This window comes from Humulus lupulus, chromosome 3 (genome assembly GCF_963169125.1).
Source record: "Humulus lupulus chromosome 3, drHumLupu1.1, whole genome shotgun sequence".
Classification (NCBI taxonomy): domain Eukaryota; kingdom Viridiplantae; phylum Streptophyta; class Magnoliopsida; order Rosales; family Cannabaceae; genus Humulus; species Humulus lupulus.
The window spans coordinates 91,054,742-91,069,501 of NC_084795.1; the positions used below are offsets into that span (position 1 = coordinate 91,054,742).

The 14,760-nt window shown below is 40.7% G+C and overlaps 1 protein-coding gene across 1 annotated transcript; it reads right to left on the reverse strand.

Annotated features, from left to right (window-relative positions):
* Nucleotides 1-1,165: 1,165 nt before the first annotated feature.
* LOC133822960 (proteinaceous RNase P 1, chloroplastic/mitochondrial) lies at nt 1,166-4,576 on the reverse strand. Its single transcript, XM_062255444.1, has 6 exons — nt 3,138-4,576; nt 2,570-2,659; nt 2,293-2,474; nt 1,887-2,007; nt 1,606-1,674; nt 1,166-1,498 (listed from the first exon to the last, which is right to left on the reverse strand). The coding sequence occupies exons 1-6, from the start codon at nt 4,326-4,328 to the stop codon at nt 1,397-1,399; spliced, it is 1,755 nt and encodes a 584-aa protein (XP_062111428.1). The 5' UTR covers nt 4,329-4,576; the 3' UTR covers nt 1,166-1,396.
* Nucleotides 4,577-14,760: the final 10,184 nt, after the last annotated feature.

Below are 14,760 nucleotides of genomic sequence, written 5' to 3' on the forward strand. Positions count from 1 at the left end.
TTTTTAAACTTGAAGAATTTTTATAATTCTTAATTTATGCCTAAAATAATCTTTATCCAAACATATAAAATAATTTAAATTTTGGAAAGAAAAAAAGATTGAAAATTTCACTTATATGTATTAGGAATATTTTTTTTTTGGTAAAAAACTACTATATTAGATTAAGAATGTAAAAAAAGCACCATTATAATTTTGAGAGGGTCTCTTCCTTCCAAAAAATCTCATCGTCTAGCATACTTAGTCAATTTATGACAAAAATATATCTAAAAAATTAGGCAATAAAACTTTTATGTTAAAAAAATATATAGTTCATTTTGGTAGGATTAAGATAGGCTCAAGATATTGATCTAAAAACATTCTTCTCTGATTCTTTGTCCTTGATCTCAGCTGTAGGAATATTTAATTCATATATTAAGTTTTTTCTTTGTTTTTTCAATCTCTTCAAAATATATAATCTTTTGATAAATGAGATCCTATTAAGTCACCAATGAGATTCTTTCAATTTTAGAGAATAGTTTTTAATGTTTTTTACTAACTTAGATATAAGTCGTTGCAAATCATTAAATGACCTTCTAATAAACTTATTACCATTTCAACTTTTTCAGAAAGACTATTTAATTTGCTTGGAGATCTGTAACACTAATTTGTATTATGGAGAAGGAAGTCTTCACCAATAGGTGAGGTGATGCAGGGAAAGTCATACTAGACAGAAGCCACTTGTTAGCTGTAGTCGGATTGAGTCTAAAGATTCCAAGTCTACCTTAATAGTTTCACACACCAAAGGCAAAGGAAAGCCTAGGTTAGGTTCCTCCTTCCATTCCATTCTAATTTTGTCCTTTCATTCTTCAATGTCACAAATTAATTTTTTTTAATAAAAAAACACAAAAAGGAATCATAATTGTTCAACTACATTGTCCATGTTGGTTGTTGAAAAAAAAATAAAGAAAAAAACGAAAAGAAAAGGCTACACATCTTTTGTGAGATGGTAAGAAGTGTTTGTCAACACGTAACGCAATAGAGGTAGGGAAAAGAGGAATATAACTTTATACAATTATTGTTTTTAAATGTCAATAAATACTCTAATCAAGTATTAAATGAATGATATTATGCGATTTTCTTTAATTGTACCATGTGATGTGAATAGGGTATTCCAATATCATTTAACTAATGATATGATTTTAGGAGATTTGGAATCTATTAAACAAACCCAAAGAAAAGGGTTTCTCAAAAATTCAAAACACCTTATTGACTACGCTAATTTATAGAAACATACCTCTCACTCACTCACTCACAACTACTTTCTTTGGTGTAGATTATAGAGCAAGCCTCATCGTTACTCTGAGTAGAAAATAAATTAAGCACAATTGAATAGAAAAAATATAACCTCTCCTTCTCTCTAATCTGTATTTCTGGCTCTGGTGGCACACAGCCACTGCCTTGGGGTTTCAAGATCATCACCTGTGACTGTTGGCACATGCCAACGACCATCCTCGGACTCCTGCATTTGTCAACCAGATTTGGCAAATCATCATACTTTGTTTAGAAAACCCAAATGGAAGTAGAAGGAGAAAAACGAAATGGTTAGCAGTTGATTAATTATCTGACCTGAATTACAATTGAATAAGGAGGTGGCATGTGAAGCTGAGGCCCCTTAGATGACACTGATAGCCGAACCTGCAAAACATGATAAAGTACAATCCAGTCATTAACCCCCTGGGATTCTTCAGCTTTTACTAGTCATCAGTTAACCAAATAAGGAAATCCGTAACCTTTACCACCAATGGTATGGTGCCATCGAGACAAAATATTAAATAATACATCCGAAGAAAAACTCTTTCTTTAACCTCCTATGCATCTAACAAATGCAACCTTTGTCCGTTAAGTACCTGATGTTTTTCCTTCCATCTTGGGAAAAAGCTAGTCCCTAACAATTGGAATAAGTGATCTCTCATTTCATCATTTGTCACCAGTAAACAGTTACAACTAACAGCAGCGTATAACCAGTACCTGTAAGCAACAAAGGGGAGCAGAGGTATGGTGGTGCAAGTTAACAATGAATATCAGAACTATAGGGGTTTAGATACAGAGTATCATAGATACTCAATAAAACCAACAGACGAAAGAGCACTTATAAGTATTCAGTTTAAAAAGTTTATCTTGTAAATCCCCAACAACACACTGAACCGAGAAAAAAGATGAGTGTAGCATATATATTGCATTTCCAGCTAAAAAACACACATGTTGTATACTAAGGTAATCCAATTCATTAATAAGTAAGGGATGCAAACTAACCAATCATCATTTGAACCGGCAGGAGTAGCATAAAGTGCACCGACCTTCTTCCACATTTCTATCAATTTCTTGTTCCTCGGATCCTGAGCAGGACCCCCATTTACACGACTTGTGTGCAATATAATAAGTGGCAATTTCTTTGATGGACTAATTTGGCGTAATTGATGAACAACAGATTTAAGCTACAACAAAAAGGAACTATTAAGTGATCCATCTATCTAATATGGCCCAAAGAAATCAGAGAGCATTGTTGGAAATTTATGAGTGTTCAACTCACCTGGAAGAAGCTGAAAGTATGTTGTTTTATAAGACCCACGTTGGCAGCATCTATAACAGCATCAAATGGACCATGGCGCTGGAGCCACTCCTGAATGAGTTCAACTTCAAATCAAATCATGATGTCGCTGGAAAACATATTTTGTATCACTTGCCTGAAGCACATATATATATATGGACAAAGTATTTGCTTCTTGACTAATCCAATGAGAACAATGTCAATAATAACACTAGCAACCTCCTCTTTCATTTCTTATCACACAAATCATTTATACTTCTGTGGAAAATTTCACGAATCAATTTATGTGGAAAATCATTAATTCTAAATTGGCATTCAAGCCAAGCAGCTGAAATCATATCCGATTGAGTAGAGACCCTCCAAAAGAAGCTCTTTATACATAACAAATTAATACGCACATACCAAGTAACTCAAACGAGCTCAGCATCATATATACATCCTTGTACAATAAATTGATATAAATAGGAAAAAAAAGTTCAGGTTCTGCAGAGTTCGAATGCAAAATAAACAAAACCTCAATAAGTGAGAATGTCATTAGATGGTGTCAAACCTGAAACCGAAGAAAATCCTCTTTAACTTCTCTTCCGCAAGCCAAGCTCGTCAGCGAGGTAGCAAAATTTTCGGTCTCTCTTGGATCAATATCGATACAAACGAGCTTTTCATTGCAAGATTGACACACGCCTTCTTCCTTTATTTGAGTCCTCAGCGCTCTCCAACTCCCAGTCCCCAGCCACCCTTGACCGTGCCATCCTCCACCACCACTCCTAACTCCTTCCTTCACTTTGTTCACATCCCAATCCACTTTCCCAACTTTTGCAGCCTCTTCAGACTCAAACCAAGCTTCAATAAATTCAGCAGTTGATTCTGAAACCTGCCTTATTGTGGTCCGCAACCTGTGTAACATCTCATAAACTTTGTCTCCCTTCTTGGTATCCGAACTAAGCTTGAGTAAAGCAGAAAGTTCAGTCTCTTCAGGAACGACCCCAGATTCAGTCATGTGAGCATCAACTTCATAAGCTCTCTCAGCCTCTCCTTTCTTACAAAACCCAAACAAAGCCGGTCCGTAAGACCTCAACTTGGGTGGAATGCCAAAAATCTTCATCTGTTTCACTAACTCAAAAGCCCTTTCTGGGTCTTCCGCTGCAGCCGCAAGTCTAGCTGCGCTGGTAATCGTAGCCTCATTCGGCGCAACCTTATCGATAACCATCTGCTGAAAAATCTCAAAACCCCTTTTCAAAACCAAATCCGGCGAGACCATTTCTCCACTCAATTCACCGGAAGAACCAGACCCAGAAGAAGAACACAAATAGAGTAGCACATTATAATGATTCAAATTTAGTTGGACGCCATTACTCCGAGCCTCGTCGTAAAGCCGAAGTGCTTCAGCCACGTCACCATGCTTAGAACACATATCAAACTTGTGCTTAAGCAGTCCCTCAGGCGATTCTCGGCGGGCCTTCTTCGTCGCTCTAGAGGACATGCTGTTCGGTACCGGAGCCGATGTTTCACGAGACGAAGCCAAAGTACAAAACCTGCTACTCTTCCCCAGAGAGAACCGGTCGAGAGAAATGTTATCAACTAGAAGTCTCTCAAACGACAAGCAAGTACTGTAACAGTCAAAAGACCGGAAATGGCTGCGACTCTGGCGGTAAATCAATGGAAGAGGAATTTTGACGAAAAATGATAATAGAGGCGAGCTTCTTGCCAGAGATGGCAGAAGAAAGCTACCATTGGACATCATGAAAATTGTCTGATAACAGTTAAAGGAGTGGTTTATCTATAACATTCGTAATCTTATTTGACCGAGCTTAGTAGCGCTTTTGGAGCTTCAGCATTGACTTATTTATATTCAGATTAAAAGTTACGAGCTTTCATCCATGGCTTCTGGGAAAGAGAGAATGATTGCTCCTTAAACCCTAATTCAGACAAAAGACGAAACATAAAAAAGGTTCAGAGCGCTCGGAAAACCCCAAATCACATTCAGAACCAATACGACGACAACGCGATCCTAAACGACGCCGTTCTCGTTAAGCCAAGAGTCTAAAACTATTACGTGGCACATCTATCTAATAAAGCAACGTTTTTTAAAGAAAAATAAAAGAAGACAAAGCATGAATTAAATAATAAAGGAATTAGAAAAATAAAACATGATAATATAATTATCCCAGAGAAATTTCACGTTCCATGTATAACTAGAAAACATAGTATTTTATAATTATTAAAAAATATATATATTTTAAAATATTTTTAGGATATTGCTACAATATAAATTATTTTTCACCATATTCATACAACATATTTTTTATATAGATACGCGAGGGCGTATTGACCACAATTTTTTTTATAATGGTATTCATTGTATATCAAACCTCTTGCAAGTTTTTAAAAAATTATGAATAATTAAAGTACTGAAAACAAAGTTCAAAAAGTTTGTTGTATGTGTGCTTTTATTTTTTATTATTATTATTATTATTCTACGCTTTGCGTTATTTTTTTTATAAAAATTCTAAATTATGTATATGGAAATGTATGTTTTGTGTAAAACTTATTTTGGACGACTACCCGTTTGAATCCTTTATTTTTAAAAATTAACTTTTAGATCTCATGTTTTGTCAAAAGGTTAAATATAGGATTGGATAGATCGATTATTTGAACATTGTATTTTTGTCGATTACCCATTTTGACCCTTTATTTTTATAAATTAACATTTTGACCATATATTTATTCAAAAGGTTAAAAATTCTTTATAAAAATTAAATTATATATATTTTATGTTTTTTGTAAGGGTTCACATCATTTTAAACCTTATATTTTAGCCGATTACCTGTTGGGACCTTTATTTTTAAAAATTAACTTGTGGATCTCAAGTTTTGTCAAAATGTTAAAAATAGGAATAGATAGATCAGTTATCTGAACACTATACTTTGGTCGATTACTCGTTTTGACTCTTTATTTTTAAAAATTAACCTTTGGACTATGCATTTATTCAAAATGTTAAAAAAAAATTATAGAAAGTAAATTATGTAAATATATATAATTTATGTTTTACTTAAGGGTTCATACTATTTTGAACTTTGTATTTTAGCCGATTATCTGTTTGGACCTTTTATTTTTTAAAATTAACTCGTTGACCTTGTGTTTTATCAAAATGTTGATTACTCATTTTGATCATTTATTGTTAAAAATTGACATTTGGATCTCGTATTTTGTCAACAAGTTATAAATAAAAATAGATAGATTATTTATTTATTTATTTATTATTATATATAGACATTTTTAATTGACATTTATTATTATTATTATTATTATTATTATTATTAAAATAAAAATGAGAAAAAAGAAAAAATAGATAGAGTTTTTACATTAATTAATTAATAGCCATAAATTAGGAAATTAAAATAAAAAATGAGAAAATTTCACATTTATTTATATTTATAATTTAATTAAACAGTTGGCGTAACTAAATATCTAATAAAATTTAAATTCAAATTAAAAAATGTGAAAAAAGAAGAAAATAGAAAGGGTGCTTTAGAGCAATTTTAGAATGTCACATCATATAAATATATTAGAAAATATTCCCTACTTCGCGTAATTTTTTTATAATAATTTTAAGTACATATTTAAGGTAATTTTATATTTGTTTGATAAATATTATAATTTGAATTTATATATTTTGTAATTCAACTATATATATTTAACGTAATTCTATATTTGTTTATATATACTAATATGATATTGTTATACCCAGATTTCGAGCTATGTTAAATATGACCTCGAAAGTTGGATTCACAAACAAGTGGACTCATAAGGTTTGAAGTATGCTCCAGGATTGAATATCGAGCCCGCAAGTCATGGACGACCTCGAGTATGGTGACCTCGAAGTATTCATGACCTCGAAAGATAGCTCCGGAAACGCATCCATTCTCAGGGATGACCTCGGACCAGGGGTCCCGAGCTCAAGCCATGTGACCTCGGGAGATGTCTCTAGCTCGAAAGATGACGGGAAACCTGGGAAGCTAAAGCCTTAGAGATACATGATAACCACCTTGAATATCTATAAGTGTTGTAAATACGAGATGTAATCCTCATTTATTACTGAAAATCCCCTAGAATCGTGGGATATTATTTGGTCAGTTATACGTCCCCTGGTCTTCAGGGGACATTTCCTTTTATATCTGATTATAAGCATTTAAAGCCATTAATTTTATTCACAAAAAGAGTAACTACCCAAAATATGTGGGATAGTATTCTGCAGCCTTCTCTATAAATAGAGGGGTCATGCACCATTGTAATGGACTGAAATTCTGAACCTTGAGAGAAAACTTTGAAGAATTCATGCTGAAGAATTTTCAGAGATAATCTTGAGTTTAATAACAAAGACTCGTGGACTAGGCAGATTTAACTGCTGAACCACGTAAAAATCGTGTGTTTGTATTGTCTTATTTCAATTGGCCATTATCAGTTATTGTTTATGTGCTCTTCTTTCACTGTTTGACAAAAAACGGCGTCAACAGTTTGGTGCTTTCATTGAGAGCCTTAAGCATTCATCCCTGAAAAAGTCATGGCCACTAACAATCAGAACACACCTGAGGAAAATTACCCAAGACGTCCTGGAAAACAACCAATGGAGAACCCGGATGTTGAAGAGAGAAGTGGGTCCTCTGATTCCCGGGGACCACCTCCACCACCAAGAGATGAGGATATGTACTACAATCCTGAGCGGTACGTTCCTATTGTGGAACTTGAAAACCGACAACTGAAGCAGCTGTTGGCAGAAGCCAACAAACGGAATGAGGAGTTGACAAGGATAGCCGCAGAGGCGCAGGTGGCTCAGCCCCCGCCTCCGCGCAAAAACCAAGTCCCTCCTCCAAGAGACGTACATGTTCCTCCCCGGAGACCCCGCGGGCGTCCACGAAAGGATGCTGCCACAAGGAGGCCGACTCAACCTCCGGCACCAGCAGAGCCATCTGCTCCACCTAGGCCCCAGAGGAGTACTCGAGCTCGGGCCCCGGCTAACCCGCCCGTGGAAGTGCCTGCAGGAGCTGAGAATAACCGAACCCCTGCAGAGGCTCGGACTCAGGTACCTGGGAGCGCACCGAATGCGACTGACCCATCTCGGGCAAATTCTGGACCCTCTAGGCCGCGACAAGGGTGGCAGCCACCGTCGCCTATACGGTTCCCTCCATCACCTATAAGATATCCTTCGCCCCCACATAGAAACGCTCAACCTGTTCGAGATCAGGATCAAGGGCGTGCGGGGGAAAGACAAGGAAACAGGGAGACTTTCCACGAGCAGAGAGGCACTCCATCTGAGAGAAGTCAGACGTCTCGGTCTCGCACTGCGGAGACGAGGCGACGTGGAAAGAATCCATCGCGAAATAACCGAGCGATGAGTTTTACCAGTGACGAGTCCGGAGAGACCAGGTCCGTCAGTAAACACGACCGAGGTCGTAAGAATACTGGAAGCCGCAAGAATCGTCCCGACCTGCGAAATCATCTGAATCAGAGTCGGGGGAATGGAGATCAAACAAATCCGGACCTGAGGGATCGCTTGAATAGGCGTAGAGATCCCTCGCGGAGACGCGAGCCTGGAATCACGATCAATGACAGTCAATTCAAGACAGCACCTCCTACTGACCCAGTCCAAGAAAGAATCGATCAGCTCGAAAGAGCCTTTAGGCTTTTAAAGAATGAACGAGGAAGTGGTCGATATGAGGACTCTGATGAGGAGCTCGAGCCGTTTGCTCCCCATATTTCTGACACTCAATTTCCTCAAGGGCTTCGGATTCCTCACGTCCCTACATTTGAAAGAAAGACCGACCCGTGTAGTCACCTGAGCACGTTCAACACAATCATGAGAGCCAGTAACGTGGGTTACGAGCTCAGGTGCATGTTGTTTCCAACATCATTGGCAGGACCTGCCAAATGTTGGTTCGAAAAGTATAAGAGACACTCAATAACCTCATGGGAGCAGTTGTCTAAAGACTTTAAGAAGCAGTTCAGAGCAATGGTAGGGGTCAGACCAGAAGCATCCACCTTAACTAACGTCCGGCAGCAACCGGGCGAAACATTGAAGAGTTACTTAACAAGATTTAATCTGAAAGTAGCCCGAGCTCGGGGTGTGGATGACAGTGGACACCTCATGGCTATCCGAGCTGGCGTATTACCGGGAAGTGCCCTTTGGGACGACATGCAAGGGAAACCGGTAAGGTCAATAACCGAGTTTAACAGACGAGCGCAGAGATTTGTCAATGTAGAGGAAGCGAGGTCGACGCTCAAAGCGACCTCCAGTCCGAAACTACAACGATAAACATCAACTCTGCCTCAACCTCGGCGGACCCAGCGGCACCAAAGCCTGCCTCGGAGAACCCCTCCAAGAGGAAAAAGAACGACGGAAGTAACCCCGAAGCTGAGGGAGGAAAGAAAAAGAAAGGGGAGAGGTATTTCTCCGTGTATAAGGTATACACCGAGCTCAATGAGTCTCGGGAGAACATATATCTAGCTAATGAAAACCAGGTCCCCTTTAGGCATCCGGACCCGATGAGAAATCAAAAATCCAAGAGGGATTCCAGTAAATATTTTCGGTTCCACAGAGACACCGGACATACAACCAATGAATGTCGACAACTGAAGGACGAGATCGAAGGGTTGATCTCAAGAGGTTACTTCCGGAGTTATGTCAAAAACCAGAATACTGGTCAGGCGGCCGCGAGCCAGAGAGTAGCCGCGCCTCCGACCACACAAAACAATAACTCCCGATCTCGGGAAGAAGACAGGCCCCCGCCGATAGATGGAGAGGATGTAATAACCATATCGGGAGGGCCTCACCCCGCAGGAGGGGGCAGGAATGCCCAAAAGAGGTATGTTAACGAGTTGAAGACAGGGGACGGGTCTCCTTACGAACCCGAACCTAGGGCACCAAAAAGCCAGAGGGTTGAAACACAACCAATAACCTTCACCGAGGAAGACGCCTCCCTTGTTCAGTTCCCTCATCATGATCCGTTGGTTATTACTCTTCAGTTGGCCAATAAAAGGGTCCACCGAGTTCTCATAGATAATGGGAGCTCAGTCAACATCCTTTATAAAGCAACCCTCGAGAAGATGGGACTCTCCCTTCGCGATCTGAAAGCATGTGCAACTACTTTGTACGGATTTTCAGGAGAAGGAACTGCCTGTATGGGATCCATTGAACTCCCCATGACCTTAGGAGACTATCCAGTCTCGGTGACCAAGATAATGGAGTTCGTGGTAGTAGACTTACCATCTGCCTACAATGTGCTGCTCGGGAGACCCGCCCTGGTCGGGCTGGGGGCAGTCTCATCAGTAAGGCACCTGGCCCTTAAGTTCCCGACCCCCAGTGGAGTCGGGACATTAAAAGGAGACCAATTGGCAGGGAGGGAATGCTATAGCATCTCCTTGAGAGGAAAGAAATAAACGAACGCTCAAGCACTCGTCGTCGTACAAAACAAAGACGGAACAGTTTTAGAAATTGACAAGGAGATTGATCCAAGGATTGAGGAGAAGGTTGACCTCAAACCTTTAGAGGAGCTCGAAGAAAATGATCCCTCGAAGAAGGTGAAGGTCGGAAAACACCTCCAAGACGAAGCCAAATAGCAATTAATCTGTTTTTTGAAGAAAAACCAGGATGTCTTCGCATGGTCGCACTCAGACATGGTGGGGATAAGCCCGAATGTTGCAAGCCACACACTAAACATAGACAAAAGCTTTCCTCCAAAGCAACAAAAGCGAAGACAGCTGGACGAGGACAAAAAGAAGGCGTTAAAGGAGGAGGTTGACAGGTTAAAGGCAAACCGATTCATTAGGGATGCCTTTTACCCTGACTGGGTAGCCAATCCGGTGTTGGTCCCAAAGCCCAATGGGACGTGGAGAACCTGTATTGACTACTCAGATCTCAACAAAGCTTGCCCAAAAGACTGTTTTCCGTTACCAAGGATTGACCAGCTCGTAGATGCCACGGCGGGCCATGGCCTGATGTCATTCATGGATGCTTATTCTGGATATAACCAGATTCCCATGCATGCCCCCGACCAAGAACATACGAGCTTCATCACGGATAAAGGGTTATACTGCTATAATGTCATGCCATTCGGGCTCAAGAATGCTGGAGCCACATACCAGCGGCTCGTAAACATGATGTTTTCAGAACAAATAGGGAACAACATGGAGGTTTACGTTGATGACATGCTTGTAAAGTCTCAACTCAACAAGAACCATGTTGATGACCTCGAAGAGTGCTTTGGCGTGCTCAGGAAATACAACATGAAGCTAAATCCTCAGAAATGCACTTTCGGGGTATCTTGAGGAAAATTTATGGGCTTTATTGTGAACTCTCGTGGAATCGAGGCTAACCCCGACAAGATCAAGGCCCTGATTGACATGCCCTCACCTCGAAGGCATAAAGATGTCCAAAGTCTGACTGGCAGGATGGCGGCCCTAAGCAGATTCATCTCGAAGTCTACTGATCGTGGTCTTCCATTTTTCAACTTACTGAGAGGAGGTAAGAAGTTTGAATGGACAGAGGAATGCGAGTTGGCCTTTCAGGAGCTCAAAAAGCACCTGGCGGAACCACCAATCCTGTCAAAACCTGAAATGGGAGAAGTATTGTACCTATACCTTTCAACCACCGAACACGCGATAAGCGCAGTGCTCGTTCGAGAAGAAGAGAGGGTGCAAAAACCTGTTTACTACATCAGTAAAAGATTACTGGGGGCAGAGTCAAGATACCCATTGATGGAGAAACTCGCGCTCAGTCTAATTCATTCATCCCGTAAGCTCCGCCCCTACTTTCAGGCACATCCCATCCATGTGCTGACTGATCAACCACTTAGGCAAGTCCTGTCTAAACCAGAAGCTTTAGGTCGGCTTCTTAAATGGGCTGTTGAGCTCGGACAGTTCGAGATCACCTACCACCCAAGAACGACCATTAAGGCACAGGCATTGGCGGACTTTATAGTGGAATGTACTGGTATAGCCGACGATGAGGTAATAACCACGGCCCACGAGCTATGGAAACTTTACGTCGACGGCTCGTCAAATGAAAATGGAGCGGGGGCAGGGGTCATTTTAGTTACCCCCGCGGGAAGCAGATTTCATTCTGCCCTAAGATTTGACTTCAAAGCGTCGAATAATGAGGCCGAATACGAGGCTTTACTCGCGGGACTTCGTATAGCTAAGGAGCTCAAAGCTAAAGCTATACATTGCTACAGTGACTCCCAGCTAGTGGTTAATCAAATCTTGGGTGAATATCAGGCTCGCGGCACGAGAATGGCAGCTTATTTAGAGAAGGCAAAATCAGCGTTAGAGTGTTTCGAATTCTATACAACCGAATAGGTTCCCCGCGAGCAGAACTCGAATGCAGATGCCTTAGCTCGACTCTCCACGTCCGCCGAAAACGAAGAACTGAATGTTGTACCCATAGAACACCTATCGGCACCTAGCATTAACAAGCCAGAAGAGGAAGATGTGTGTATGATCGAAACAGAACCGACCTGGATGACCCCGATAGTTGATTATCTCGAAAACGGAGTTCTTCCAAAAGATCGGAACCAAGCTCGAAAGTTGATGTATCAACTTCCCCGTTACACAATTTTGGATGGAAGGCTGTACCGAAGGGGATATTCCATGCCGTTACTCAGGTGCGTAACCCCTCCCGAAGCTAAGAAAATCATTGAAGAAATTCATGAAGGGTTCTGCGGAGATCACACCGGGGGGCATAGCCTGTCCAAGAAGATCAAACGCCAGGGATATTTCTGGCCAACCATTAAAACGGATTCTTTCGAGTATGTGAAGAAATGCGACAAATGCCAGAGATTCGCCACGATACCCCGAGCCCCACCCTCCGAGCTGACCATGTTGACATCCCCATGGCCTTTCGCGGTATGGGGCATCGACCTCATAGGCTCTCTACCGACTGGCAAAGGCGGAGTGAAATATGCTGTAGTCGCCATGGATTACTTCACAAAATGGACGGAGGCTGAACCGTTGGCAACTATAACCTCAAAGAAGATCCTTGATTTCGTTGTAAAGAGCATCGTGTGCCGATACGGAGTGCCGAGGAAGATCGTATCCGACAACGGAACCCAGTTCGATTGTGACCTATTCACCAACTTTTGTAAAAAGAACGGTATAATAAAGAGTTTTTCATCAGTAGCTCACCCTCAAGCGAATGGCCAGGTCGAAGCTGTAAACAAAACTCTCAAGAGTTCTTTAAAGAAAAAGTTGGAGGAAGCAAAGGGACGGTGGCCCGAAGAATTGCCCCAAGTCCTTTGGGGATACAGGACCACGGCTCAAACCTCTACAGGACACACCCCGTTCTCTCTAGCATACGGCTGCGAGGCAATGTTGCCCATAGAAGTCGAAATCCCCACGATCCGAACTCAGATTTACGACCAAAGTTCAAACCATACTCAACTCGAGGAAACCTTAGACTTGATTGAAGAAAAAAGAGAAGAGGCTCAGCTGAGAAATGCTGCCTACCAGCAACGAACTACCAGATATTTCAACAAGAGGGTTCGAGATCGAAAGTTCGGAATGGGAGATCTGGTGTTGAGACGCGTATTCTTGGCAACTCGAGATCCAGCAGCTGGAGTGCTCGGGCCGAACTGGGAAGGGCCATACCAGATAGAATCAGTCATCCGACTTGGTGTGTATAAACTTGCGAGATTGGACGGGAGCCTAGTACCGCGAGCATGGAATGGCGAACACCTTAGACCTTACTATCAGTAGTGTAGGAAAAGTGTTGCCTATAACCATGAGTCCCTATTTGTATTAGTTTGTTTGTTTTTTAATTTCATCAAATAAAAGATCCATTTCGTTCAAATATGTTATTTCTTTTTATTTTTGCAACCTCTCTTAATTTAATAACCTATGGTCACACTAATAGGATATTAAGGGGGCATCATTGGTACATATACCATCAGCTTAAAAAATAAAATAACATATACAAAAAAAAACACAAAGCATTTGGATATAACCAAATACGCGAGCCTAGATAGTTCGGACAAAACCGAATTATCAAAAACATATAAAGCATTTGGATATAACCAAATACGCGAGCCTAGATAGTTCGGACATAACCGAATTATCAAAAACATATAAAGTATTTGGATGTAACCAAATACGCGAGCTTAGATAGTTCGGACATAACCGAATTATCAAAAACCGAAAACGTTTGGAGATAACCAGATGTGCAAACTTAACAGGTTTGGAACAAACCAGCCAAAAAAACTAATCGATGGTAAGTAGGAACCTAAACCTATTTCGAAATAAGTCGAGATCGAGGCTGGAATATCTTAAAGAAAAATAGTTTCGAACTCTTAACCTTGGAGCAAAAACTGAGGATGAGGAAAAGTGACTAAGCAAAAAAGATATAACCAAATCATTCACATTACATACCATATAAGTACTTTTGGGTTCATGGTTAAAGTAATACCCGACTTTGAAAAATAACGAGGTCGTAAGCGGATAATTTGAACAAACTGTGCATGAATGCATTGAGCTTCGAACCTAAATCCACAATATGTTTGTATGAATAAATAAACATAAATGATTCATCCATAAAAAATGTGCAAAATATTTCGAGCCAAGAAATGTAAAGCATATATATGTAATATTTAAAGAAATTGTATCAGCCCCGAGGGCATAAATTAAAATAATTACAAAGATTAGGGGACGCAGCCCCAATAGATGGTCTCCCCGAGATCAGTTTTAAGGAAGAGGAGTCTCCTTGGCCTTCTCGGCATCAGCAGCACCGGATTCCTCAGAACGAATAGCATGGCTGTCCTCCTGGGCTCCCTCCGAAATAGCATCCCGAGCCGCTTTTTCCTTCTCGATCTCTTCAGCCTCTTCCTTCTCGAGCCGAGCATTCCACCTGTCAAGAAGAGTCGCCTCGTGAGGACCTAAGAAGCTGGTGTCCAGATCTTCATTGTAGGCCCACATTCGGTACATGGCTGAGTCAACAGCTTGTTCCTTCTTCTCTTTGTACTCAGCAAGGAGACAAGCTTTTGCATCCTCCATGATGTCAAAGGTAGCAGCCTTTTCCTCTTCAAGCTTCTTGTTGATCTCCTGAAGCTGGGTGATCTCCTTCTTATGCTCCTCGAGCTCAGTTTTTAGCTTCCCAAGCTCAGTGGCCATGTCCTCACGTTCCTTGGCTC

Bases quoted from the DNA above. Each gene is read 5' to 3' on its own strand.
- LOC133822960 (XM_062255444.1), bottom strand. From the start codon at position 4,328: ATGATGTCCAATGGTAGCTTTCTTCTGCCATCTCTGGCAAGAAGCTCG. The intron at 2,008-2,292 runs GTTAGTTTGCAT...TGTTGCTTACAG, and splicing joins GCCGGTTCAAATGATGATTG to GTACTGGTTATACGCTGCTG. The intron at 1,675-1,886 runs GTACTTAACGGA...CATGTTTTGCAG, and splicing joins GATGGAAGGAAAAACATCAG to GTTCGGCTATCAGTGTCATC.